The sequence below is a fragment of the Melopsittacus undulatus genome, chromosome 5, assembly GCF_012275295.1.
Source record: "Melopsittacus undulatus isolate bMelUnd1 chromosome 5, bMelUnd1.mat.Z, whole genome shotgun sequence".
In the NCBI taxonomy this organism is placed as follows: Eukaryota; Metazoa; Chordata; class Aves; order Psittaciformes; family Psittaculidae; genus Melopsittacus; species Melopsittacus undulatus.
In genome coordinates, this window is record NC_047531.1 from 36,688,666 (window position 1) to 36,713,336 (window position 24,671).

Genomic DNA, 24,671 nt, shown 5'->3' on the forward strand with positions numbered 1-24,671 from the left:
ATACAAACAGTTCCTTCAGTTATCCTTTAAGAGATCCTTTCTCTGCTCCAAGCATCCCAGTGTGGAATTTGGGGTGGAATTCTCCTTCCTCACCCTGCTATGGACACACATGTGCCTGGGACTGGCAGGCTTGGTCCACTGACAAGGACCAGGATGGCTGGGCAGAGTCTGCAGGTTACACATGGAGCAGCTGCAGGATGCAAACAGTCCCTTCAATCATCCTTTAAGAGATCCTTTCCCTTCTTCAACCCTCCCAGTGTGGAATTTGGGGCAGGATTTTCCTTCCTTGCCTTGCTACCATCACCCAGATGTCTGGGATGGGACAGGTATGGTCCATTGGCAAGGACCAGGGTCTGCAGGATACACATGGGGCAGCTGCAGGATACAAACAGTCCCTTCAGGTGTCCTTTAAGAGATCCTTTTCCTGCCCCCAGTGTGGAATTTGGGGTGAGATTCTCCTTCCTCACGCTGCTATGGTTGCACACATGTGCCTGGAATGGGATGACTGGGCAGGATCTGCAGGACGAGGGGAAGCCATTGGTAGCTCCAGGCTTTCCCCGTGGGGTTTTTCCTGCCCCAGGAACGGGGTTTCGGGAAGCAAGGGGGTGTTGCTTTGGCAGCTGGATGCAGGCAGGGCTTTTGTGCAAGGAGCCTGGCCCAGGCCACCCATCCTCCCAGCCCCGGGGGTGGTGCGAGCGCTGGCAGCTAATTGCTCTCCCTGGGGAGTTTGTCTTCTGGAACACTGCTTCAGCCGGTAAATGTCACTCTTTCCTCCTGAAGTGATGCCTGTCAGGTTTGCTAATTGTTTATGAGCACGTCATGTTCTGCTCTGGACCGTGTTCTCCACCCACCGCTGCGGTGGCGTGGGGCTGAGCTCGCTGGGGCTCCGCTGTGCTCCTACCTCCGTGCACGGAGGTGCTGGGAGGTGCAGGAGCCTCCTGCTCCTGGCTGTCGTGGTTGGTTCTGCTCTGCTCTTCTCCAAGGGCATCCACACAGCCTTGGGGGGGAGCTGGAGGAGCCCCCATCTTGTCCCTGGCAGCTGGGGCTGGTTGGGATTGCTGTGGCTCCAGCCCTTGGAATGCACTGGGTCTGGCTGTGCTTTGGGAGCATGGCACCAGGTGGAAAAACAACCAGGACCCCTTTTGGTGGGATGGAGGGGGGGAGTGGAGGTGTTTCTCCTGTGGTTGATTCCTGTGCAAGCCTCCAGCATGCTCCATGCAGCACACGGGGGCTCCAGGCCTCCCAGCTGCATTAGATCCATTGGTTCCTGGTGACTTCTTTCCCTCTAGCCCTGGGGCTTCCCAGCTCGAGAGTTCCTGCGAAAGAAGCTGATTGGGAAGGAGGTCTGCTTTACTGTGGAGTACAAGACCCCGCAGGGCCGGGAGTACGGGATGGTGTACTTGGGGAAAGGTGAGTGCAGAGGGATCCCTCGGGTGCCTAAAGGGGTGGTGGGGAATGTTGTGGGGTGTGCAGTGGGATGTGAGGTGCTTGCAGGGAGCAGGCCCAAGTTTGGGATGCAGTAGTTGCAGCAGGATGTATGCCTGCTTCCAGTGGAGCTCCAGCTTTGGAAGGAGAGTGGTCCCAACTGCCTGTGGGGTCATGCTTTCTGGAGCTGCAGCCACTGGTTGATGCACTGCAGTGTGGGGAAGCAAGCCATAGAATCCTGGAATGGTTTGTGTTGAAGGGACCTTAAAGCTCCTCCAGTTCCAACCCCTGCCACAGGCAGGGACACCTTCCACTAGAGCAGGTTGCTCCAAGCCCCTGTGTCCAACCTGGCCTTGAACACTGCCAGGGATGGGGCAGCCACAGCTTCTCTGGGCACCCTGTGCCAGAGCCTCAGCACCCTCACAGGGAAGAGCTTCTGCCTAAGAGCTCATCTCAGTCTCCCCTCTGTCAGGTTAAAGCCATTCCCCTTGTCCTGTCCCTACAGGCCCTTGTCCCAAGCCCCTCTCCAGGTTTCCTGTAGCCCCTTCAGGCACTGGAGCTGCTCTAAGGTCTCCCCTTCAGGAGCCTTCTCTTCTCCAGGCTGCCCCAGCCCAGCTCCCTCAGCCTTGCTCATTCCTGAGCTTCTAGCTTGTTTGTGGGGCCAGGGAAGCCTTTTGGGATGCAGATCTCCTCCTGCCAAGCTAAGGGTAGATCATAGTTTCGGAGAGCTGCTACTCTCCACTTTCCCACCCCATGGGCATCCTTCAGCAGGAAGTCTGGCAGGTCCTGATGGCACAACCTGCACCAGATCAACCTGGGAAGGGCTTTTGCTGCTCATGCTCTTTTCAGTCTTCCACAGCCTGGTTGTCTGCCACATTGAGGGCTCCTGTGCTCTGCTTCCCGTGTAGGTGTCATTCTTATTGTTAAATCCCAGCCTGTCACAGTGCTGAGGTGAGAAATGAAGCTGAAAACGTTTCCTGATGATGTTTGTCAAGGTTTAAATGCTCTTAATGTGGAAACGCTGCAGCAGCACCCCTGACAATGATGCAGCAGCTCTGGAGCGGTGGGATTTGGAGGGGTAGGGTCTTCTCATCACTGTCTGGTGGTGGAAGAGCCAGAGTGGAGATGCTGAGGAAGGGTTTGGGGTGCAAGCAGTGCCCTAGACCCTGTCCCCAACCACCCCTTGTGTTTCTGTAGATGAAGGATGCCTTCTGCAGAGGTGCTCATTGCAGGTTGTGCTGGCAGTCCAGCCTTTGCTGGAGATCCAGGCAGCTCTATGGGTGCTGGGAGGACACTGCCTGCCTGCCTGCCCTGGGTGCTTCTCCTTCCCATGGAGATAGTCCTGGGTGAGAGCAAGGCCTGCAGCATCAGAGCAGTGTGGCACCTGCCCACTTGGTTAGCCCTGCTCTGGTGGAAATGGTGTCCCCAGGAGAGCCCTGGGCTGCTCTGCTTGAGGCATTGTGAAGGCCACGTGCTGCTGGGGACCGGGATAGTGACAGCAGCCTTTTGCTCCTGTGTTGCTCCAGCACTTGTTAGCTGGAATCATCTTGGGAGTGCTTTCGGTAACTGAGGTCTGTGTATGTCTCTGGGCTGCCCCATGCACTGGTGACTTGTCTCAGTCTATTAGAATCAAAGAAAGGTTTGGGTTGAAGGGACCTTAAAGCTCCTCCAGTTCCAACCCCTGCCATGGGCAGGGACACCTTCCACTAGAGCAGGTTGCTCCAAGCCCCTGTGTCCAACCTGGCCTTGAACACTGCCAGGGATGGGGCAGCCACAGCTTCTCTGGGCACCCTGTGCCAGTGCCTCAGCACTGGAACCCCAACTGCCCCTTGTGCTGGTGCTCATCTCACTGATTCTTCCCTCTCCACAGACACAAGTGGTGAGAACATTGCTGAGTCCCTTGTGGCTGAAGGCCTGGCCTCCCGCCGGGAAGGGATCCGAGCCAACAAGTACGTATGTGGCTGCACTCCTGTGCTGTGCTGGGGGGTCCCTGCTGCTCCAGGTCCATGCGGTTATTTATCTGGCCATGGAATCGTTGGGATCCTCAGCTGTGGCTTTCCATCATGCCTGGATTTCATGAGCATTGGTGTCCCTGCACAGTGACCCCTTGTCTTTAGGTCTGGGGTAGTGAGGAGCTGGGGAGGGGGGACTCAGGTGTCTCCGTGCCCTGGATGCTGAAGCACCATGGGTGTAGCACTGAGCTGCAGAGCAGAAAAACAGAACCAACTGGGTTGGAAAAGCCCTTTCAGCTCCTCCAGTCCAACCGTTCCCAGCACTGCCAAGGCCACCATTAACCCATGGCACTGAGGGTCTCATGTACACGGAGTGTGAACACTTGCAGGGACGGTGACTGCAGCCCTGCCCTGGGCAGCCTGTTCCAATGCCTGAGCACCCTGTGGGGAAGGAATTGTTCCTCAGCTCCATCTAAACCTGCCCTGGTGCAGCTTGAGGCCGTTCCCTCTTGTCCCATCCCTTGTTCTTTGGGAGCAGAGCCCAGCCCCCTCCTGGCTCCATCCTCCTGTCAGTTGCAGAGAGCAAAACATCTCTTGGTCACTGGAAAATAATGCATGGAGTTGAGGTGCTTTGGTTCATGGTGGAGAGGTGATGCTGTGATGCTCCTGCCCCTTATCCTACATCTGGTGTGAGATGACTGTGCCAGCACCATGAGAGCTGATGCCAGTACTCTGGGCAGTGGTTTTCCATTTCCAGAGGTGTGAGTTGTGTCTGTGGCACTGCTATAAATACCAGTGGGATGCTATTTCTGTCCCCCCGCCTGCTGGGCTGGAAACTCGCCCGTGTTGCTTCCTGAATCTCTTCCTGGCACACTTGGATCCCTTCCACCCAGTGCTTTTGGTATCACAGCTTGTAAACAGGTACGTTGGATAAACAGGGTGTGCACTGCCAGGGGTGTGGATGCCTGAGTTCATACCTAGGTTTGCCAGTCCTGAAGCCTCAAGTGCCTGTAGGTCCTCTTGCTGCCTGCCTGGGGATGCATTCCCTGTGCCAAGTCATTGGGAATGTGGTTCCTGCCTGGTCCTGGCGGACTCTGGGTGCTGGGGTTCAGCCAGTGTCAGCTCTCACTGCCCTGTCCTGATTCTGCACCTCCTGCATCACTCCTGAGCTGTGGAATTGGACGATGGAGGGAAGCATCCATCTGGCAGCCAGCTGGGGATATTGCACTGACTTACATAGAGTCATGGGATGGGTTGGAAGGGACAGTAAAGCTCCTCCAGCTCCAACCCCTGCCATGGGCAGGGACACCTTCCACTAGAGCAGGTTGCTCCAAGCCCCTGTGTCCAACCTGGCCTTGAACACTGCCAGGGATGGGGCAGCCACAGCTTCTCTGGGCACCCTGTGCCAGCGCCTCAGCACCCTCACAGGGAAGAACTTCTGCCTAAGAGCTCATCTCAGTCTCCCCTCTGTCAGGTTAAAGCCATTCCCCTTGTCCTGTCCCTACAGGCCCTTGTCCCAAGCCCCTCTCCAGGTTTCCTGCAGCCCCTTCAGGCACTGGAGCTGCTCTAAGGTCTCCCCTTCAGGAGCCTTCTCTTCTCCAGGTTGCCCCAGCCCAGCTCTCTCAGCCTGGCTCCAGAGCAGAGCTGCTCCAGCCCTCGCAGCATCACCCTGGCCTCCTCTGGTCTTGCTCCAGCAGCTCCACATCCCTCTTGTGCTGTTGCTCCAGAGCTGGATCAGGACTGCAGGGGGGTCTCCCCAGGGTGCAGCAGAGGGGCAGGATCACTCTGGGACCCTGCTGGGACTTGCACCAAAGGGGATCCACGAGCCCGTGCAGTGGCTGTGTTGGCTGCTACCACTGCTCCTCACCTGTGATGTCCAGAGAAGCAGTTAGTGCAGGACTGAGCTTCCTGCAATTAGCCATGGCCTGGAGCACGTCACTACTCCATGTTTGCTATCCTAATTGAAAGGGTGTGTAATTAATGGGTGCATGTGGTCACTCTCAGCCACTCACTCATCAGCTGCTTGAGATGGTGCTCCAATGTGCAGCCTCGGTGCTGGAGAAGCTGGGCTTGATTTACTGTGTGTTGCTGTCAGCAGGACAAACCTTGCTCACCAGCTCACCCAGGCACTGCCTGTTCTAGCTGTGAGTGATGAAATCACTAAAGCATCCTGAAAAGTGCCTGGAAGATGGATATTCCCAGTGATAAACCATGCAGAAGCCAGCAGCCTTACCCATCTCGCCCTGTCCTTGCAGCCCTGAGCAGAGCAGGCTGGCAGAGCTGGAGGAGCAGGCCAAGAGTGCCAAGAAGGGGATGTGGAGTGAGGGGACGGGCTCCCACACCATCAGGGACATCAAGTACACCATCGAAAACCCCCGGCACTTCGTGGACTCCATGCACCAGAAGCCTGTTAATGGTAAGCTTGCACCAACCCTGCTCTCCATGCCCTGTGTCTGCCTGCCCCACGCTGCTCTGGTGCTGTTCCCAGCACCCTCTTGCTGCAGAGAGCCAGCTTTAGCTCCATCGTTCCCACCAGGCCCATCCACAGCAGCTCCAACCTCTCTGCTTTTGCTCCACAGCCATCATAGAGCACGTGCGGGACGGCAGTGTGGTGAGAGCCCTTCTCCTCCCCGATTACTACCTGGTGACCGTCATGCTCTCAGGGATCAAGGTGAGCTCAGGGCCTGCCCTGCATCCTGGCAGGGGTGCTCAGGAGTCCTCTCTGCAGCGAGTTCCCTCTTGAATTTCCACCATCCTTCACTGTGCATCCTCCTCAGCGCCCTTTGGTGCTGGTGTGAGCATACAGGGGTTGAACTGGTTCCCAGTGGCTGCCAGGCTCATGGAATCAGCTGGGTTGGAGAAGCCCTTTCAGCTCCTCGTCCAACCGTTCCCAGCACTGCCAAGGCCACCACTAACCCATGGCACTGAAGTCTCATGTACACGGAGTGTGAACACTTGCAGGGACGGTGACTGCAGCCCTGCCCTGGGCAGCCTGTTCCAATGCCTGAGCACCCTGTGGGGAAGGAATTGTTCCTCAGCTCCATCTAAACCTGCCCTGGTGCAGCTTGAGGCTGTTCCCTCTTGTCCCATCTCTTGTTCCTTGGGAGCAGAGCCCAGCCCCCTCCTAGATCCATCTTCATGGGGACAGGATGGAGAGATGGAGGCAGGGATACAGCTGTCTCATTGCCCACTGTCATCCTGTTCCAGTAATACTCTGGATGCAGCCTGTGGCTGTGCATGTGCTGGTGTGGGGTGTCACCATGGGGATGAGGACAGGTTTGGGTTAGGTGGGTACCAGCTCCAGGTGGATTACACTGGGAGTTGCTCCCCATACTCTGGTTTACTCCTGGTTGTTTGCTGGGGCATGTGAGGGCCTGTGTTGGTGCAACATGTCACTAAAGCACCAGGATGCAGCTCCCAGCCTGTTCCTCCTGCATGCTGCATCCACAGCATGAGGACACCGTGCATCCTTCCTCCCCACTGAGGTTTTGGGGCCCAGACCCTGTCCTGACCCTGTCCCCCTTTGCCGCAGTGCCCCACGTTCAAGCGGGAGGCGGATGCCCCTGAGGTCCCGGAGCCGTTTGCTGCCGAAGCCAAGTTCTTCACAGAGTCCCGGCTGCTGCAGAGGGACGTGCAGATCGTCCTGGAGAGCTGCCACAACCAGAACATCCTGGGCACCATCCTGCACCCGGCAAGTAGCGCTGGTGCTGAGGGGTGGGAGAGGGTCCTTCCGGGTGTTGGTCATCACTTGCTGAAGGTCCAGGTGCCTTTAGTGGGGTTTCTGGGAGTTGTTGGGTTCTTCACTGGTGGATGTGGGAGACCACGGTCCAGCTGAGCATCACATAAGGAGAGCAGAGCCCTCACTGGGGTGCTCTCTGTTAGTCCTGGGATGCAGGCCAGGGGTCTCTGGGGACCTGTGAGTTCTGAGGGGCTGAGCAGGGAAGGGGAGCCCAGCTCTCCTCAGGGATGCAGAGGGAGATGTCAGTGCCTCCTCCCCTTGTCCACAGAATGGGAACATCACTGAGCTCCTGCTGAAGGAGGGCTTTGCCCGCTGCGTGGACTGGTCCATCGCCATCTACACCCGTGGTGCAGACAAGCTGCGGGCAGCTGAACGGTGAGTGATGCCGAGGAGCTATGGGGTGCCTGTGGTGACTCCAGCCCACCTCTCCCAATCCACATGTGGGTACCCCCATGCTCACTGACGTGGGAGGTAGATGGGATCTTGCCTTGTATGTCTGCACCAGCCCCACTGCCCCTGTCAGGGCTTTGGTGGACAATGGACTATTGCTGGGGAGAGCAGCTCAGGCATCACTCCTGTCCCCTCTCCTGCCAGGTTTGCCAAAGAACGCAAATTGAGGATCTGGAGGGACTATGTGGCCCCCACGGCAAACCTGGATCAGAAGGACAAGCAGTTTGTGGCCAAGGTGAGTGTCTGGAAGAGCAGGGGAAGGGTTTGTCTGTGTGGGAGTGGAGGATGCCCTTGTTGACCTCTACAGTGAGTTATTTGGATTGGAAGGTACCTTAAAGCTCATTCAGTTCCTGCTGTGGGCAGACACCTTCCACTAGAGCGAGTTGCTCAACGTGCAGTGCTCCATGTGCACCTCCAGAGGGTTTTGCCTTGACTGCATCCCTGGCATGGAGTGTGGTGCATGACTGCACACGGGGATCTTGGGCAGGTCTGGAGTGAGAAGAGGTGGGACAGAGGGCAGGGAAGGGACACGGCTCCCAGGGGTGGGCTGGTTGGTGTTGCCAAGGTGTTCTTACCCTGCCTGCTGCTCTCCTGCCTGCAGAGGGCTGTTTGGGCCCAGCAGGGCTTTCCTTCCCTCTCCTGTCTGCGTTTCCAAGGTGGTACTGGCCGCATCCCTGCCCTGATCTGAGGGGATACCTGCTGTGGGGCTCCATGGCACCTCCTTGTCCAGCTCCAAGGCCTTGCTAGCCCCACACAGCTCTAGAGCTGCCCCACTGCAGTGGTCCCCATGGTCCTTCCCTTGTTCCTGGCTCGGTTTGGACAGTGTAGCCGGTGCAAAAGAGAGGATGCTATGGGACTTGATGCCCCTGCCCTAGGTGGGTGTCCCTGTGGAGGAACCTTTCACCAGGGCAGTGGTGGGAAGCAATGGGCAGTGATGGAGCGTTGAGGGTCCAGACGCTGTGCGAGGGGAGCAGCCCACTAGGTGGTGCTGCCGGCTCAGCCAGCACCGCAGCCAGGGGAGCTTTGGTTCTCCTGGAAACCCTGGGAAGTGCGCGGCAGCAGCCGGATTTCTTGGAAAGTCAGCTTAACCCCTGTGTTCCCTCTGCCTCGGCGTGGGATCCTGCACCACAGCGGCCTCCGGGCTGCTCCATCCTTACTGGGGCTGTGCTTGGACAGCCCTGCCTTGCAGCATGCATCAGGGGGATGCTCCTTCCCTGCCTCCCTCCAGGGCCACTGGTGGCCCCTGGTAGACCAGGACAGCAGGAGCAGCGCTTGGGGCAGAGCATCCCTGACCAGACACTGGCTGGGGGAGCTCAGGAGCTGCCAGGCAAGGCAAAGCCAGGAGCAATGAGGATTATTGAATCATGGAATCAACTAGGTTGGAAAAGACCTTTAGGATCATTAAGTCCGTCTTGTGCCAGTCCTGTCTCATCCATGCAGTGCAACCAGTTTAATCAGCTCATCCATGTGATGCTGTCACCAGCAGCAGCTCCTGTCCTGTGGAATGAAGCTGGTTTGGTGCTGGTTTGGGTGTTTGGATATTATGCCCCTCTCTGCAATTCCCTGTTGGTCAGCTCGGATACAGCGGGTGATGGCATTAGCAGAGATCCCCAAACCCTTCCTGCCAGCTTCCCCAGGCCATGAAGGATTTGTTGGGCTTTTTCTCTTGGTGTTGGATATGGATGTGGCCCAAATGCCAAACCCAGAGGCTCTCAGGAAGCCAGAGGTGAGACCCCATCCCTGCGGAGAAGGCCCATAGCTGGTCCTTCCCCAGGATGCTGTTGCCATGGTGGGAAGTAAGCCCTGGGCACGGGGCTGGCATGCGCTGGCACGCTCGGAAGCACCATCCTGCCACTGGGAAAGCTGCTGCTGGAGCCAGGAGCCGGCACGGGGGCCGTTAGTCACGCTTTGCTCAGCAGCTTGTGGAGGAGGCGGGTGGATGCTCCTGGCATTTCCAAGATGCCCGTTCTGTTGTTGAATAGCTCCGGAGCGGGCTGGGATGCTGGCAGGGAGCTGCGGCAGGCGGGTCTCTCATCCCAAGCTCCTCCCCCCCCCCCAAGCCTGTAGAGGTGTCTGCAGTAGGTTTGGGGCTCCACATCATCTCTGGCCCTTGTGCTAAGCATTGCCGTGGGGCATCCATCCCTTTGGGTAGAGGTGGGAATCATGCTATGGAGTTGAGGGGATATGATGTGCAGGTAGTTTCCAGCTTAGGGTCCCAGGGTAGGATGGAACCCCAGTTCTAGGCACAGCCCCTCACTTTGCCAGGGTCCCTCTGAATTGGGAGCGCTCTGACCCTTGGGATCTGCTCCAGCACCGTTGGGATGCCCTGGCTCTGCACTGAGATTTCCAAAATGAGGTGAACACCACAATGCAGCCTTCCAGTGTTTGAAGGGGGCTACAAGGATGAAGGAGAGGGACTCTTCATCAGGGACTGTAGTGATAGGACAAGGGGTAACGGGTTGAAACTTAAACAAGGGAGGTTCAGGTTGGTGATAAGGAAGAAGCTCTTCCCTGTGAGGGTGCTGAGGCGCTGGCACAGGGTGCCCAGAGAAGCTGTGGCTGCCCCATCCCTGGCAGTGTTCAAGGCCAGGTTGGACACAGGGGCTTGGAGCAACCTGCTCTGGTGGAAGGTGTCCCTGCCTGTGGCAGGGGTTGGAACTGGAAGAGCTTTAAGGTCCCTTCCAACCCAAACCAGTCTGGGATTCTATCCCTGCTTCCTGGGGTGAAGACTCAGAATTCCTCCTCCTTCAGTTCACCCTGCTCTCTATACCCCCGGTGCAAACCAGCCCACAGGAGCTGTCAGGCACATCCCGCCCTCAGGGGCTCTCTTTTGCAGTGTCAGTTTTTGCTCTTTCCCCCTTGCTGGGAATTGTGACAGGGAAAACCAGGACAAATTCCTGCTCGTTGTGCAGTGCCAGCGCTGGGCACATGCCCGGGCTCCCTGGAGGGCCACATCCATCCCCCAGCACTCTGCAGCGGGCTCTGAGCACGGGCAGCAGCGACTGCTCCGGCGCTGAGGCTGCCTCCCCGTTGGGCAGGAGCCGAGGTGCTGGTTTGCAGCGGCAGAGCTGACGTAGCATCTGCTGGGGGATGGAGGAGGAGGAGGAGGAAGATCCCAACCTGGCCTTGCACCGTGAAGCAGCCGCAGCAAATGGGCTCGGGCTAATTTTGGATCCATCCTGGTCAGCTGCTGGTGCTTTGAGCCGAGGGGTTGGGTTTGGGGAGGGGGGGAAAGAAGAAATTAAGGCTTGGCCTCAATTGTGGATTTGATGCCTGTGAGTGGCAAGGAGGAAAGCACCGGAATGAGAAGGGGATGGGAAGAGGCTGGAGGCTTTCTGCTGAATCCCCTACGTCAGCATGTCCTGGAGCGCTGGGGGATTTGGGACAGCGCTGCTCCAACTTGAATGCCTTGCGCTGAAAGCTCTCCCCTGCCAAAAGCTGTTTATGAACCAGCTTTGTGTGTGGGGCTTGGAGAGGTTGTGTCATCCCAGTGCCCTGCTGGGGAGCAGGAGCAGCCCCCTCAGGCGGTTCCGGGGGGGAAATGGGGCTCCATGGCAGCCTTTGGGATGCATCCGGGCTGGCTGGGGCAGGCATTGCCTCCTGCCATGCTGAGGGCTGGAGGAGGTGGCCGTGGATGAGCTGTGCCTCTGTCTTCTGTTTACTCTTATTTCTAACCTCACTTTGTAAAACACTTGGAGCCAAATCCCCTCGGATCTCAGTGGGAGCTGCCAGAGCCTGTGAAGGAGCTGCTCTGTGCTGAGCTGAGCACCAGCTGCTGCCAGGACCCCTCTTCAAGCAGTTTCTGGTCAGGGGGAAGCACTGGCTTCTCTCTTGGTGCTGGGCACCAGGTCCCCAAGTGCCACCAACGCTGTCTGACAGGAGCACTCTGTCATCTTTGGGGATGCTCCCTATGCAGCAGCCTGTCCCCAGCCAGGTTAAAGCCATTCCCCTTGTCCTGTCCCTACAGACCCTTGTCCCAGGCCCCTTTCCAGGTTTCCTGCAGCCCCTTCAGGCACTGGAGCTGCTCTAAGGTCTCCCCCTAAGGAGCCTTCTCTTGTCCAGGCTGCCCCAGCCCAGCTCTCTCAGCCTGGCTCCAGAGCAGAGCTGCTCCAGCCCCTAGAGGAGAGGTGAGCACCTCGGGGTCACCCTCAGGCTCCTCCTGCCCTGTCCTGCCTGGGTCTTGCAGCCCATGGGTGCCCCAGCTTCATGGACCACATCTTGCAGCATCCCGGCAAAGCCCCAGCACAGCCTAGTGAAGGTCCCTGCACATTAATAGTGCCAGGAAGGGGATGCTCAGGGCTCGGGGGACTTGCTGAGTCCCCAGTGCTGGTTGTTGGCTCCTGCAAGTAACATGGGCTGTGCCGGAGGTTGGGATGCCGGGAGCAGGCGGCGGGATCCTGCCCCGCTGCTGCCTCCTGCCAGAGAACAAATGAGATCTGACCGCTGTTCCCGCAGCTCCGACATGGAAGTGCAGAGTGCGCGTGATGGATGTGTAATGTAGCAGAGGATTTGCCCCTGGATGTGACCTGCAGCTCTTCTGGCTGCATCCTCTTATCTTCACATCTTGCTTTTTGGAAGCCTTCTGCGAGAGGGAAGGGAGAGTGTGATCCAGTGTGCTGCTGGGACCCCATCCTCACCCCTCCAGCGAGGAGGATGCCCTGAAGCATGAGATTTGATTACTCCACTTAGCATGCAAAGTGCTTTGGGCTCGGTTCTGCTTTGAAAAACAGGAGCTGGGTCCTGGAAGAGGCTGAGTCCTTGGGTAGGGACATCCCCTGGGGGGGTTTACTGGGCTGAGAGGAGCCCTGGCAATCCTCAGTGTCTGCTTTCATGTTAATTCCCATAATCCTGTTATCCCTTTGGCTAAGCATGTTTTGAGGGACTGATGTGCTTGCTGGGGCAAAAAGTACTGCAAGTGGAGCAAGTCTGCACCCTCCTCCCTCTGCTTCCCCCAGGGCTCTGGAGGGATGTGTGGGGCTGTGCTCCCTGCATGTCCTTATGGATGAGCAACAACGGGAACCCTTTGGACTGGGGGGACTGGGTTTGTGCTGGGGGCAGGCAGGGCAAGGTCAGTGCCCTGCCAAGGGGAATACCCGGGTGCCTTGTGCCTGCTGCTGCTCAGTGCAGGCTGGAGAGCAGCGTTGGATGAAAACTGACAAATTCCATAGAATCATAGAACCAATGTGGGTGGAAAAGCCCTTTCAGCTCCTCCAGTCCAACCGTTCCCAGCACTGCCAAGGCCACCACTAACCCATGGCACTGAGGGTCTCATGTACACCGTGTGTGTGTGAACACTTGGGGAACCACCGGCCAGGGCACGGTTGTTGCATGATTGTTGGGTAGAAGTCTGTGCCAGGGAGTCTGCTTGCTCCCTCCTGGAATCATTGAGTCCCAGACTGGTTTGTGTTGAAAGAGACCTTAAAGCTCCTCCGGTCCCAACCCGCTGCCACAGGCAGGGACACCTTCCACTGGAGCAGGTTGCTTGGAGCTGCTCCAGCCCTTGCAGCATTGCCCTGGCTTCCTCTGGCCTCGCTCCAACAGCTCCACATCCCTCCTGTGCCATTGCCCCAGAGCTGATCCATCTCGTGGTATCGATATCTGTGGACTAGTCCCTGTCTGGTTTTGTTTCTGGAGTGAAACCCTGTGGGGCTGGGCAATGGCACACGGCTGGTGGTTTGCTGGTGCGCTGTGGCATCACTGGGAAGCTTGCAGGGCTTTGACCGGCACCAAGTTCTTTGGGCTTGGAGAACAGGACCATGGATGTGCCTGTGTTCTGCATACACCCCAGTGACCCACTGGGCACTTGGGTTGGGGTTGGAGATACTCACTCTGTGCCATCTACCAGGGAACAAAGCCGGGGTGGGTTGTGGTGCATTCCAGAGCCCTGGTGGTGCCCAGCTCCGGTGCTTGTCCTGCTCACAGGCACTGTGTTCACCTTTGCTCCCTCCCTCTGCAGGTGATGCAGGTGCTGAACGCAGACGCTATTGTGGTGAAGCTGAACTCTGGGGACCACAAAACCATTCACCTCTCCAGCATCCGACCCCCGCGGCTGGAAGGGGACAGCGCACAGGTGACTGTGGGGATGTGTGGATGGGGGTGATTGTGGGGTGAGGGGAGTGCTCTGCTTTGCACCCAGTGATGCTGCAATTGCCAGCATCCATCACCATCCCTGGATGGACTCACTTCCTTGTGAGGCTCCTCTTATATCTGACTTGACCCTTCCATGCCAGGTACCCCCTTTTTCATCCTGGGGGAGTCTTACTGAATGGAGGAGGCCTTGGGAAGGGTTGAAATGTGTGCTTTGCTGGGGGTGCCTCCATCGTCCCCTGCCTCTGTTTCCCCTTCTGTATCGTGGGTGCTATTGCATCTCTGCTCTGGGATGGTGGAAGAGCCCCATTTCCACAATGTGGGGCTATGGATGATGTGCAGTGGGATAATCCCCAGGGATATGCTGGTGTATGGTGTCCCATCCTTGTGATCCCTTGCTCCTTGGTGCATGGGCAGCGTGGTGGCTCTGCTCAGCATCCTCATGTCCATTCCCAGCTGCGGGATTCAGGATGTTCCATGTGCTCACACAGCGCAGCAGCAGCTCTGCCCTCCCCTTCCCTGCAGCCTGATGTTTGCCTGGCGCTGCGGGGGAGAAGCAGGAGGCTGCTGGAGATGATGCAGAGTGAGCAAAGCCCTTTGATTTCCCTTCTCCTCCTTGTGCCGTTCAGCTTGATGCTGGGCAGTGCCACCATGAGCATCCTTCCCCTCTGCCATGGGGCTAGCTGGGGCTGCAGAGTGCTTCCCTCCTTCCTCCCTCTTCTCATCCTTTGGCTCGGAGCGATGCCGGGGTCTGACTCAGAGACCTGCAGCATCAGGATCTGATGGAGAAATCCCAGGGTTTTGGTCTCTGGAAAACACTGCATTGTTCCTGCACAGTTTGGTCTCGGCTCTGCTCGGTTTGAGCATCTTGCAAGCTGGACCTTGAGCCTCACGCTCTCCAGTGACATGAAAGCACACAGAATAAGCTCTGCAGTCACACGCTGGGTCCCCTTCACCCCTGCTCAAAGCACCTCTGCTGTGCTGGGAGCTGGGACGATGGTTTAATCCCTGTGCCCCTTTCTCAGATGGCCACGGGGGCCCCAGAGCCGGGTACTGCCAGGCATTGCCTGGTCTAAAGCCATCCGAAAGCTTCTTAGGGCAGGGATTTATCTGCTGGCTGCTGCTTCCTTTTGTTTCCCACCCCCCTAATGGCTGATGCACTCGAGAGCTGCGGAGACCCCTGTTGAGCATCCGCATTGTTCCTCCTCCTCATCCAGCGCCTCTGGAGATGATGAGGAGTGAGAGGAAAGGTTTCCAACCAGGAGTGGAAAGCCAATTCACCCAGCATTAAACCAAACCACCTTTCCCAGGGCTGGGCTTTCATCCCAAACAGCACCTATGGGCTGAGCACTGGCCTTGCTGTGCTGGTGGGTGACAGCACCGTGTGCCTCAGCGCAGGGACAGGGCCAGGCTGCTCCTGGATCAGTAGTTTGGCAGTTCCTTCCTCTTAGGATGCTGCCTTGGTTTGTACCCACTGAATTTGGAGTAACTGCCCCACATCAGGCTCTTCCCACTGGTTCCCAGCCATCAGCACCGGGTGGATGGGAGCCAGCACAGAGGGCCCGGAGTGCTGGTGCTGCTGGAAGTACTGGGGTCCCTTTGTGGCTTCTTTGGTTTCTGAGGCTCCTTTGGGGTCTCTTTGTGGCTTCTTTGGTTTCTTTGTGGTTTTTGTGGCTCCTGTGCAGCTCCTTTGGGGTTTCTTTGTGGCTTCTTTGCAGCTTCTCTGTGGTTTCTGTGTGGTTTCTCTGTGGAGCAGTCTGATCTCCAAGGAGACTGCAGAAGGCGACTGCTCCTTGCTGCGTTTCCGGCTCTCCCAACAAACTCCGTTGCTTATTTCCTTGCTGCAGCCCCGGTGCATGATTGGTGCCTGCTCCCTGCCCACTGGGAGCTGCTGGGCTTGCTTGATGCTGCCCTGAACCTGGTCTCATCTCCCCACTGATGCTCCAGCACCCCAAAGCCACCGCATCACAGCCACAACGCTGGTCTGCATCTGTCTTCTCAGCTGGGGAGCTCATTGCATGGTGTGGGTTTGGCATTTGGAAACATCTCCACCTTTAAGCTGCATCCAGAGTCTGGAGGTGCCAGATCCTGCTGCCAGACCCTCTGTGCTGTGAAATTGCCTGTCCCTGTGAGCGTGGCTTGGCCAGTGCAGGCCCCGGTCATTCAGCACCGCTTCCATCCTCCTCCTCTCCTTGCTTCTCCAAGAGCTGGAGCACCCGGTGCTCTGGAGCCTGTCCTGTCCTGGTCTCGGTGGGAGCCTGTGTGGTCATGGTGGCTCTAGCAATGACATGTGTACTTAGCTGCCACCACTGTGCCAGCCTCTTGCTTTGACACCCCTGGCCCCGGGGTCAAGCTCTTTCCCTTCATGGTCTACCCAGTGGTGCTGGTGGGTCCCCTCACACCATGCAGGAGTGTTTGGCCACCCTACATTGTGTGTGCCCCAGTTCAACCTAGAGTCATAGAATGGTTTGGGTCCCAAAGGACCTTAAGCACATCCAGTTCCACCCCCCTGCCACAGGCAGGGACACCCCCTTTATTCCTTTCTGGGTTTTAGCTGCCTTTAGGTCATTCTGCATTTCCATCTCAGTTGATTAACTGTGAATGCAATTAATGAGATGTTCCCCCTCCTTCCAAATCATTAAAAGCAATTAAGAAATAAAACCCATCAAAATACCCAAGAACCAACCAAAAAAGCCCTTCACAGTCAAAGTGGGCACCTTGTTCACTTGCATGTGAGTAGCAGGTTGAAGGAGGTGATCCTGCCCCTCTGCTCTGCTCTCGTGAGACCCCACTTGCAGCACTGTGTGCAGTGCTGGTGTCTTCAGCATAAGGACAATGGCAGGGGGTTGGAACTGGATGATCTTAAGGTTCCTCCCAACCTAAACCATGCCATGATTCCATGTCCCACTCCCCCATCCCTGACTTGCTGCTTTAGATCTGTGTGTCTAGTTTTTGGGTTGATTTTGGCTGTTCTGGAAGGCCTTCCCCCTGAAGTTGTGTGTGTGGTTCTGGCAATGCTATAGCAGAGCCGCTCTGCCCACCATGGGGTTCAGACACGTACCCACTCTTGTAGGTAGCACGTAGCTGGGGCAGCGCTGCTGGGGAGCTCCATCTCCATCCTGCTGAGCGCAAATTGCTCCCAAGGCACCTGATGGAGGAGATGGGAAATGACAAAGTGAAAATCCAGCATAATAAAATCCTGCAGCCTTTCATCTCCCTCCTTCATCACCCGGTGCGGAATGAAGCCTGAGAGCGGGAGCTGATAGTGTTTAATATCTCTATTGCTTGTCTGTCGAGGAACATAATGTGTTCGCATGAAGATCTGTCTGCTGCTGCTGCCAAGGTGGTGATGAGTCCATAGATGCAATGTCAGTGCTGTGGTGCATGGTGACGGCTGAAGTCCCCTCACCGGGATAGCTGGGTACCAGGATGGCTTCTCTGATTTTGGGGACCAGCTCTGGAGCAGGGCACAACACAGCTCTTTCCCACTATGCTGCATCAAAAGCTGGGTGTTGATGGCAGTCCTGCTCCAGGCTGTGTCCTGCCACCACCATGGGCTCACCATGGCTCTCCAGGCTGAAACCACATCTGGTTTAACCTCACACCCTTGAGGCAGGAGCAGGTTCTACAGCAGGACCTCACTTCATAGCTGTGGGCCACATCTGAGGCTCAAAGTGTGGAGTGCTCTAACTTTCAGGGTGCACAAGGTGTTTCCAGCACAGGGATGTCCTTCCCCATAGCTGCTGCTGATGCCCATCACTGGTGTCCTGTCCTGCTCGCGTGGTGGGGTTTGTCCTCTGTTCATCTTGGTGATGGATCCGATCCCTGCTGGTGTGGTGGATCTGTTGTACGGTGTGGTGGAGGCAGAGCAGCCATGTATGTGCAGGTGGGCTGAGCGTGGGAGCAGAGCTGCATCCCTCTGTGTTTCCAGGGGACAGAGGCAGGGCAAATCCCCAGGGAGAAGCAGTGGCTACCAGGGGCTCTGACCTGCCAGACCCATGGCATCTGGAGGCAGTGAGTGGTGGCTGTGGCTTGAGGACCCTTTCCTGTGTCTCGGTGTCAGCACCATTCCCAGCATTCAGGATGTTCCAGCTTTGCTTTTTTAATCAGAATCATGGAATGGTTTGTGTTGGAAGGGACCTTAATGCTCCTCCAGCTCCAACCCCTGCCACAGGCAGGGACACCTTCCACTGGAGCAGGTTGTTCCAAGCTCTGTGCAAGCTCATGAGGTTTCATCTTGGCTTTTTAGTCATTAGTTCTCTCCCTTGGCAGCTGAATGAGGATCTCCTTAGCAGCAGCTCTGTGCTCTCTGGAGCTGCTTTTGCCCAAGTGCTGCAGTACAAAGTGCTCCAGTTCCCCGGTTATCTAAATGAACATCTTAACCGGTGACACTGGGGGACTTGAACACATGGACCCTGATGGGAAGAGAAGGATAAAACCAGGGAGGAACCATCCTGCTGCTGGTGGGTTGGGGTTTATTTGGTGTGTGGAAGTGGGGCAGAGAGTGGGGAGGGATGTGGTGTGTGCTGGGGGGCTTTGGCAGTGCTGGGGTCTCTCCTTGCTCCATGGAGCTGGAGGGAGGAGGTAGAAATGGGATCAGGATCAGCGATGTCCTGGCTCCTGTCCTGGCTGTGTCACTGCTCCAGGACTCAACAGTCCCTGCTCCTGCCTGTGCAGCTGAGATAAGGTTGACATTGGCAGTGGGGGATGTCTTCCAGGCTTTTGTCTGCATGGCCCTGGGGCACATTCCAGACGGATTTTCTGAGGACACAGAGCTCAGGCTGTTTGGATTTCTTCATCCTGGATGGTGACTGCTGCCTGTCCACCAGCCTCACATAGTGCTGATTGTGGGGTGATGGGAAGGGCTTTCCTTTGGCTGCCTCCAGATCCCTAAGGACAGTGCACAGGGTGAGGGGTCTCCAAAGGAGCAGGACCCCAGTGCTCTGCCTACTCCTGGTGCCAGCATGATGCTGGAGCGATGGGAAGCCTTGGAAGGAGCAGGAGGTGCCACAGGCAGAGCAGTGACAAGCTGGGAGTGAAGGGAAGCTGGAAATGGCTTCAGAAAAAGGGAAAGCCAGATGGACTTGGGCTTGGATTGTTTTTTCCCTGCTCTCAGGCGAGTTTGTGTGCCTGTTCCTTGGCTTTCTGATATGCTTCCAAAGGCAGGGAACTGCTGTCGGGCTGCGAGTTGATGAATCATGGAATCAGACTGGTTTGGGTTGGAAGGGACATTAAAGCTCATCCAGTCCCAACCCCTGTCACGAGCACGGACACCTTCCACTAGAGCAGGTTGCTCCAAGCCCCTGTGTCCAACCTGGCCTTGAACACTGCCAGGGATGGGACAGACACAGCTTCTCTGGGCACCCTGTGCCAGCGCCTCAGCACCCTCACAGGGAAGAGCTTCTGCCTAAGAGCTCATCTCAGTCTCCCCTCTGTCAGGTTAAAGCCATTCCTCTTGTGCTGTCCCTACAGGCCCTTGTCCAAAGCCCCTCTCCAGGTTTCCTGTAGCCCCGTTAGGCACTGGAGCTGCTCTAAGGTCTCCCCAGAGCACAGCAGAGGGGCAGGATCCCCTCCTTGAGCTGCTGCTCATGTTCTGGGGGTGCAGCCCAGCACATGGGGGGTTCTGGGCTCAAGGGCACACTGAAGCTGAGTCATGGTAAGGGATTGCCCCCCCTGCTCCTGCCAGCCTCTGGAGAGGGATGCATATGGAATGCAGGATCCCATGGGATAGAGACATCCCCGTGGGTCTCTTGGTGGGGCAGTATTGGGTAGAACACACACTGTCCTATCCATTCATCCACCCATCCGGGTACGCTGTGTCCTGCTGCAGGAGCAATGACACCAGAAGGTCAGTGCTGGGGCAGCCGGGCTCCGGCTCCTCATGTGCTGCTTGACTGCAAAGCCCTGGCTCCCAGGGGTGCCGGTGCTTAAATCCTGACAAGGATATTTCTGTGCCTGGAATCTAATGTTGGATCTGCCTCCCACCAGTGCAGCCCAGTCACCTTCATCACCCCCTTGCTCCCAGGCAATGCCAAGTGATGCCCGGATGAAGGTGGAGCATCAGCTGCGTGGCACAAAGATGGTGATGGATGGTGGCCCCAGCAGCACCATTGTTCCTGCTCCTCATCCTTCTGCTCCAGGTCTCCACCACACTCCAGGAGGTTTAGAAAGAGCCATATTTTACCCAAAGCCTGTCAAACAGCCGTGCTTTCTGCTCCTTTCCCTGTCACTTGCTGATTGCCAGCATATTTATGTGTAACTGGAAGCGCTTTGTACAAATGACCTGTCTGGGGATGGACGCTGAGGTCAAGGACAGCCTGGACCCTTCCAGCTGCTGGTTTTTATGCTGTTTGAGATGGATTTATACCCCTGGGTGAGATTTAGGAAATGAGTTGTTCAGGAAGGATCCCATCACACATGCTTTTAGCAATCACAGATGCTTTATCCTTAGAAAGGAGCTTTTCCTTCCAGCACCGTGACACTTTGGGGTACCCGATGGCACCCTGGGTTTCTCTGGCAGCTTCTTGGGTGCCTGTGGGTGCCTGGTCCTGCTTGGTGAGGCAGAAGCTGCTCAACAGATGGTTTGCAGGTGTCTGCTGCTGCCTTTCTGCACCAGGCAGGTTGTGGGGGCTGCGCTCGGCTTGGCAGGGGTTTGAACACTGAGCTGCGAACGCCACTCGGCTCCTCCTGTCCCTGCAGAGGCTCTTCTGGCAGCCTCAGCTCAGCCCCTGCCAGGAGAGGTGGTGTTGAGGCTCATCACATTGGCTGCATCCCTGCTGTGATGCTGGAGCGGGTGGGATTGGAGGCAGCACATGAGCCGGGAATGAAATGCCCTGATTTTCCTTGCGAAGCTCCCTGGAGCTGCTTGGGTTCCACCATAACGGTGGGTATGATGTGGCAGCTCAGGCTTCTTCAGTGCCAAAACCAAGGTAGACACTCACTTCCCCACTTTGTCACCCTCTCTGGCTATTCCAGCGTGGCACTGGAGCGGGATGCAGGGATGGTTTTCCTCCATGGCTCCCATCATGCCTGCCAGCACACATCCCTCGCAGTGGAGTTGTGTGGGGTCTCCTGGGGCTGTCTCCTGCTCTGCCTGTCTGCCTGCACACCCTCCACCACAGGTAGTGGCATTCCAGAAGGTTCTGCCTGCTCAGAAGCTCCCCATTGACAGCAGCCAGCCTTGGAGGAATGTGTGGAAACCTCCAGGCCCTCCAGCTTGTTCTTATCATCCCCATTGCTGTAATGAGGATGGTCCTTGTCTGCAGCAGCTCAGAGCTTGTCAGTTCTGCTGGGCTGGCCAGGATGTTGTGCTGAGGTTGGATTCAGGTCTGCACAGCCAAGATGAGCTCTGCCTGGTGAGGGATGCTGTACAGCTTCAAGGCAGCAGAATGATGAGTTGTGAGGATGCTGTGTTCTGCACAGAGAAGAGAACATAAAAAGGACATGGAGCTGATGGAACAAGTCCAGAGAAGGGCCACGAGGATGATCAGGGGACTGGAGCACCTCCTGTATGAAGACAGGCTGAGAAGGTTGGGGCTGTTCAGCCTGCAGAAGAGAAGGCTGCGTGGAGACCTCATAGCAGCCTTCCAGTATCTAAAGGGGGGCTGTAAGGATGCTGGAAAGGGACTCTTCATTAGGGACTGTAGCGCAGGACAAGGAGTGATGGATTCAAACTGAAAGAGAAGTTCAGGCTTCTATGCCTCTAAGAGGCTCTTGGTTTCCCTATTTGCAGAGCAGGGTTTGTACTACAGGACCTGCTCTGTGCTCAATGAGCATAAAAGATTAATGAGAAGCAAACCCATGAACTCATCAGCGTCTCATCTCCGGTAAATTAGAGCTACAAGGATCGTCGGAGCTCATCCATGTCTTGTGTAACAGAACCGATTGCCGGCGCGGATAGGGCTCGTGTACAACCCAAAGTGCTCGGGCGTGTGGCCTTAATGTATTCCAAATATTGGCAGAGGAGAGGTGCATCCGAGGAGAGGCAGGAGCTGGGGGCACTGGAGTTCCCTCATCTATATTTCATAGGGGCTGCAAGAGCTTCCAGGGAGAAGACATCCAATGTCAGCATGTTCTTGCAACCTGTTTTCTGCCCTGCGGGTAGCATGCTTTTTGTAGTGTAAAAATGATTAGCTTGCATCTCACTCCAGCTTCCTCTCTGCCTTCTCCCAGAGTCATTCCATGGTGAGAAAGCAGTTGTTTGGCATTTGATCTGCGATTCTGGGTTGCTGAGATGCAGCAGGGTGCTAAATTCCGGGATGGGGCCTATGGGCTGAGTCAGATCCCTGGTAAAATCCTGCTGCTTCCTCACAGGAGGGTTTTCCTCCTCTGGATGGAGGTACCATCATGTAATGATCCAGATGGAGCCTGGCTCCTGGGGGATCAGCTGTGGCCAGATGCGAGGCCTGATCCAGGTTGGATCAGCAGCAGGGTGGAAGAGCAGAGGATGGGCTGGTGATGGGCTGCAGGCACCAGGCCAGCGCTGGAGCTGTGGCTGACACCGGTTTGGGACATGGGCACGAGCTTGTTGGCAATTAGAGAACAACCTCCTTGCAAGGCAAGGGCTCTGTGACCGCAGGCAATCACTAACTCACAGCCCTGGCTCCAGGGCCTGTGTCGCCGGGAGGAAGATGCAGCTCCAGACCATATGCTCTGCGCATAGCAGCGGCGCTTAAGTGCTTGGTCTTATTGATGCCATGTAAGTAATAAGCCCTGAAGATTGGGCTGTGCTAAAATACTTCCCAAACAACTTCCATTGAAGTGTTGTAATTCTCCTGAGCCAGCAGAAGTGCTGGGTGGTTTGACACTGATGCTTTGAGGAGGATCCAGGCACCTGCCAGCTCACATTTAGGAGGATGACACTCCAGCAGGGCTTTGCACTGTGCTCTGGGAGCTGCTGTGCTCTTAAAGAGGCTTTAGCACCTCCAGCACTGACAGTCCAGAAGTGTTAAAGCAGAAATGGGTAGACCTGGTGTCCTCTGTATCCAGAAGCTGGGAGTGTTGATCTGCTGGAGGGGAGGAAGCTCTGCAGAGGGATCTGCATAGGCTGGATCCATGGACTGTGGCCAGTGGGATGAGGTTCAAGAAGGCAAAGTGCCGGGTCCTGCACTTGGGTCACACCAACCCCCTGCAGCACTCCAGGTTTGGGGAATTCTGGCTGGAAACTGCTCATGGGAAAGGATCTGGAGGTGCTGACTGATGGAGCTGAACATGAGCAGCTTGTGCCCAGGCAGCCAAGAAGGCCAAGAGCATCCTGGCCTGTATCAGCACCAGTGCAGCAGCAGGGCCAGGGCAGTGACTGTGCCCCTGCATTGGGCACTGGTGAGGCCGCACCTCGAATCCTGTGTTCTGCTCTGGGCTCCTCACTGCAAGAGAGACATTGAGGTGCTGGAGCAGGGCCAGAGAAGGGCAACGGAGCTGGTGCAGGGCCTGGAGCACGATGGGGAATGGCTGAGGGACCTGGGGGGTTCAGGCTGGAGAAGAGAAGGCTCAGGGGGGACCTGATGGCTCCCTACAACTGCCTGACAGGAGGATGGAGCCAGGAGGGACTGGGCTCTGCTCCCAAGGAACAAGGGATGGGACAAGAGGGAACAGCCTCAAGCTGCACCAGAGCAGGTTTATATGGAGCTGAGGAACAATTCCTTCCCCACAGGGTGCTCAGGCTTTGGAACAGGCTGCCCAGGGCAGGGCTGCAGTCACCGTCCCTGCAAGTGTTCACACTCCGTGTACATGAGACCCTCAGTGCCATGGGTTAGTGGTGGCCTTGGCAGTGCTGGGAACGGTTGGACTGGAGGAGCTGAAAGGGCTTTTCCAACCTCATTGTATGATTCAGTTACAGGAGCACTGGGTAGACCTGGCATCCTCTTCCAGCAGCTGGCTGGGGCTGATGCTGTGCTGAGGTTTCTTGGTTATCTGGGCGAGTGTGAAAACACTGATGGGAGAATGAAGCCCTGACCTTTTGATCTCATCAGGAAGCTGCTGTGAATCCTCTATTGATGGTTAAATTGCACTAAATTACAGAGGAGCTCTGCAGTTCTGCCACCTTGCTGAACTGGTGCAATTAATGTCCTGCCTAGCAACAGCACCCTTGTGCCTCGGGAACCTTCAGCCCATGATTTTAGGTGTGTGATGAACCCCTACAAAGCCTTGGTTTATTATTCCCAGAGGGTTATGGCTTTAGGAGCCTCTCTGCTCCATGGGGAAAGTAGCCAGAGCCATTACTGCAGGTACCAGTCTGCTCCAAGGGATTGAGTTTGGTGCCCAGCACTTCTTTAGTGACCCTGGCATCACCCTGGATCCTGCTCTGTGATCACTGGGATCACCCCATGGGTATGGATGCCATGCTGGAGGGCACATCCCTGCCCATGGCAGGGGGTTGGAACTGGATGATCTTAAGGTCCTTTCCAACCCTAACCATTCCATGGTTCTGTGGCTGGGGCACATTCTGGCTCAGAGGCCAGAGATGCTGAATCTTACAGTGTCCAGTGTTGGGAATCCTCCACTTCCCTGGGGGAAATTCTGACTGGATGCTAGAGGAATATGTTTCACTGTGAGAACAATCAGCCGTTGGAATAATGTAGTTGGAATGTTGATGTTCTTGGAATAACGTATTCAAGCCCAGGCTGGACAGGGCTTGGAGCAACCTGCTCTAGTGGAAGGTGTTGGAGCTGGATGAGCTTTAAGGTCCCTTTCAACCTAAACCATTTCATGATTCTATTATGATCTCCCCATGGAAAGGTTAGGTTCCCCAGGAGCTGGACAGGGTGCTGACACATCTAGTGTAAGTCATCCTTTGCCAGGAAAGGCTGGATCAGATGATCCTTGAGGTCCTTTCCAACCTGGGATTCAGGGATTCTGCGATTGAAGGGCACTGCCACGGGGCTGCTGTCATCTCTGCTGGCTTCCCCTGTGTGAAGAAGCGATACCAGCAGCTCCATCCCTGCATGGACCCACTGCAGCGTTGGGCTGGAGGGGGAATCTCCTGTGGTAAGAGCCGATCCAGGCTCAGTCCTTGCTGC

The 24,671-nt window shown here is 56.5% G+C and overlaps 1 protein-coding gene across 1 annotated transcript in view; it reads left to right on the forward strand.

The window, feature by feature from the left end:
* The window catches only part of SND1 (staphylococcal nuclease and tudor domain containing 1), a 99,238-nt gene that overhangs the window by 3,753 nt on the left and 70,814 nt on the right, over positions 1-24,671 (forward strand). Inside the window, 8 exon segments of the mRNA XM_034062762.1 lie at positions 1,290-1,410; positions 3,296-3,374; positions 5,633-5,793; positions 5,957-6,048; positions 6,910-7,068; positions 7,385-7,491; positions 7,711-7,801; positions 13,523-13,636. Coding sequence (XP_033918653.1) covers positions 1,290-1,410; positions 3,296-3,374; positions 5,633-5,793; positions 5,957-6,048; positions 6,910-7,068; positions 7,385-7,491; positions 7,711-7,801; positions 13,523-13,636 — 924 coding nt within the window.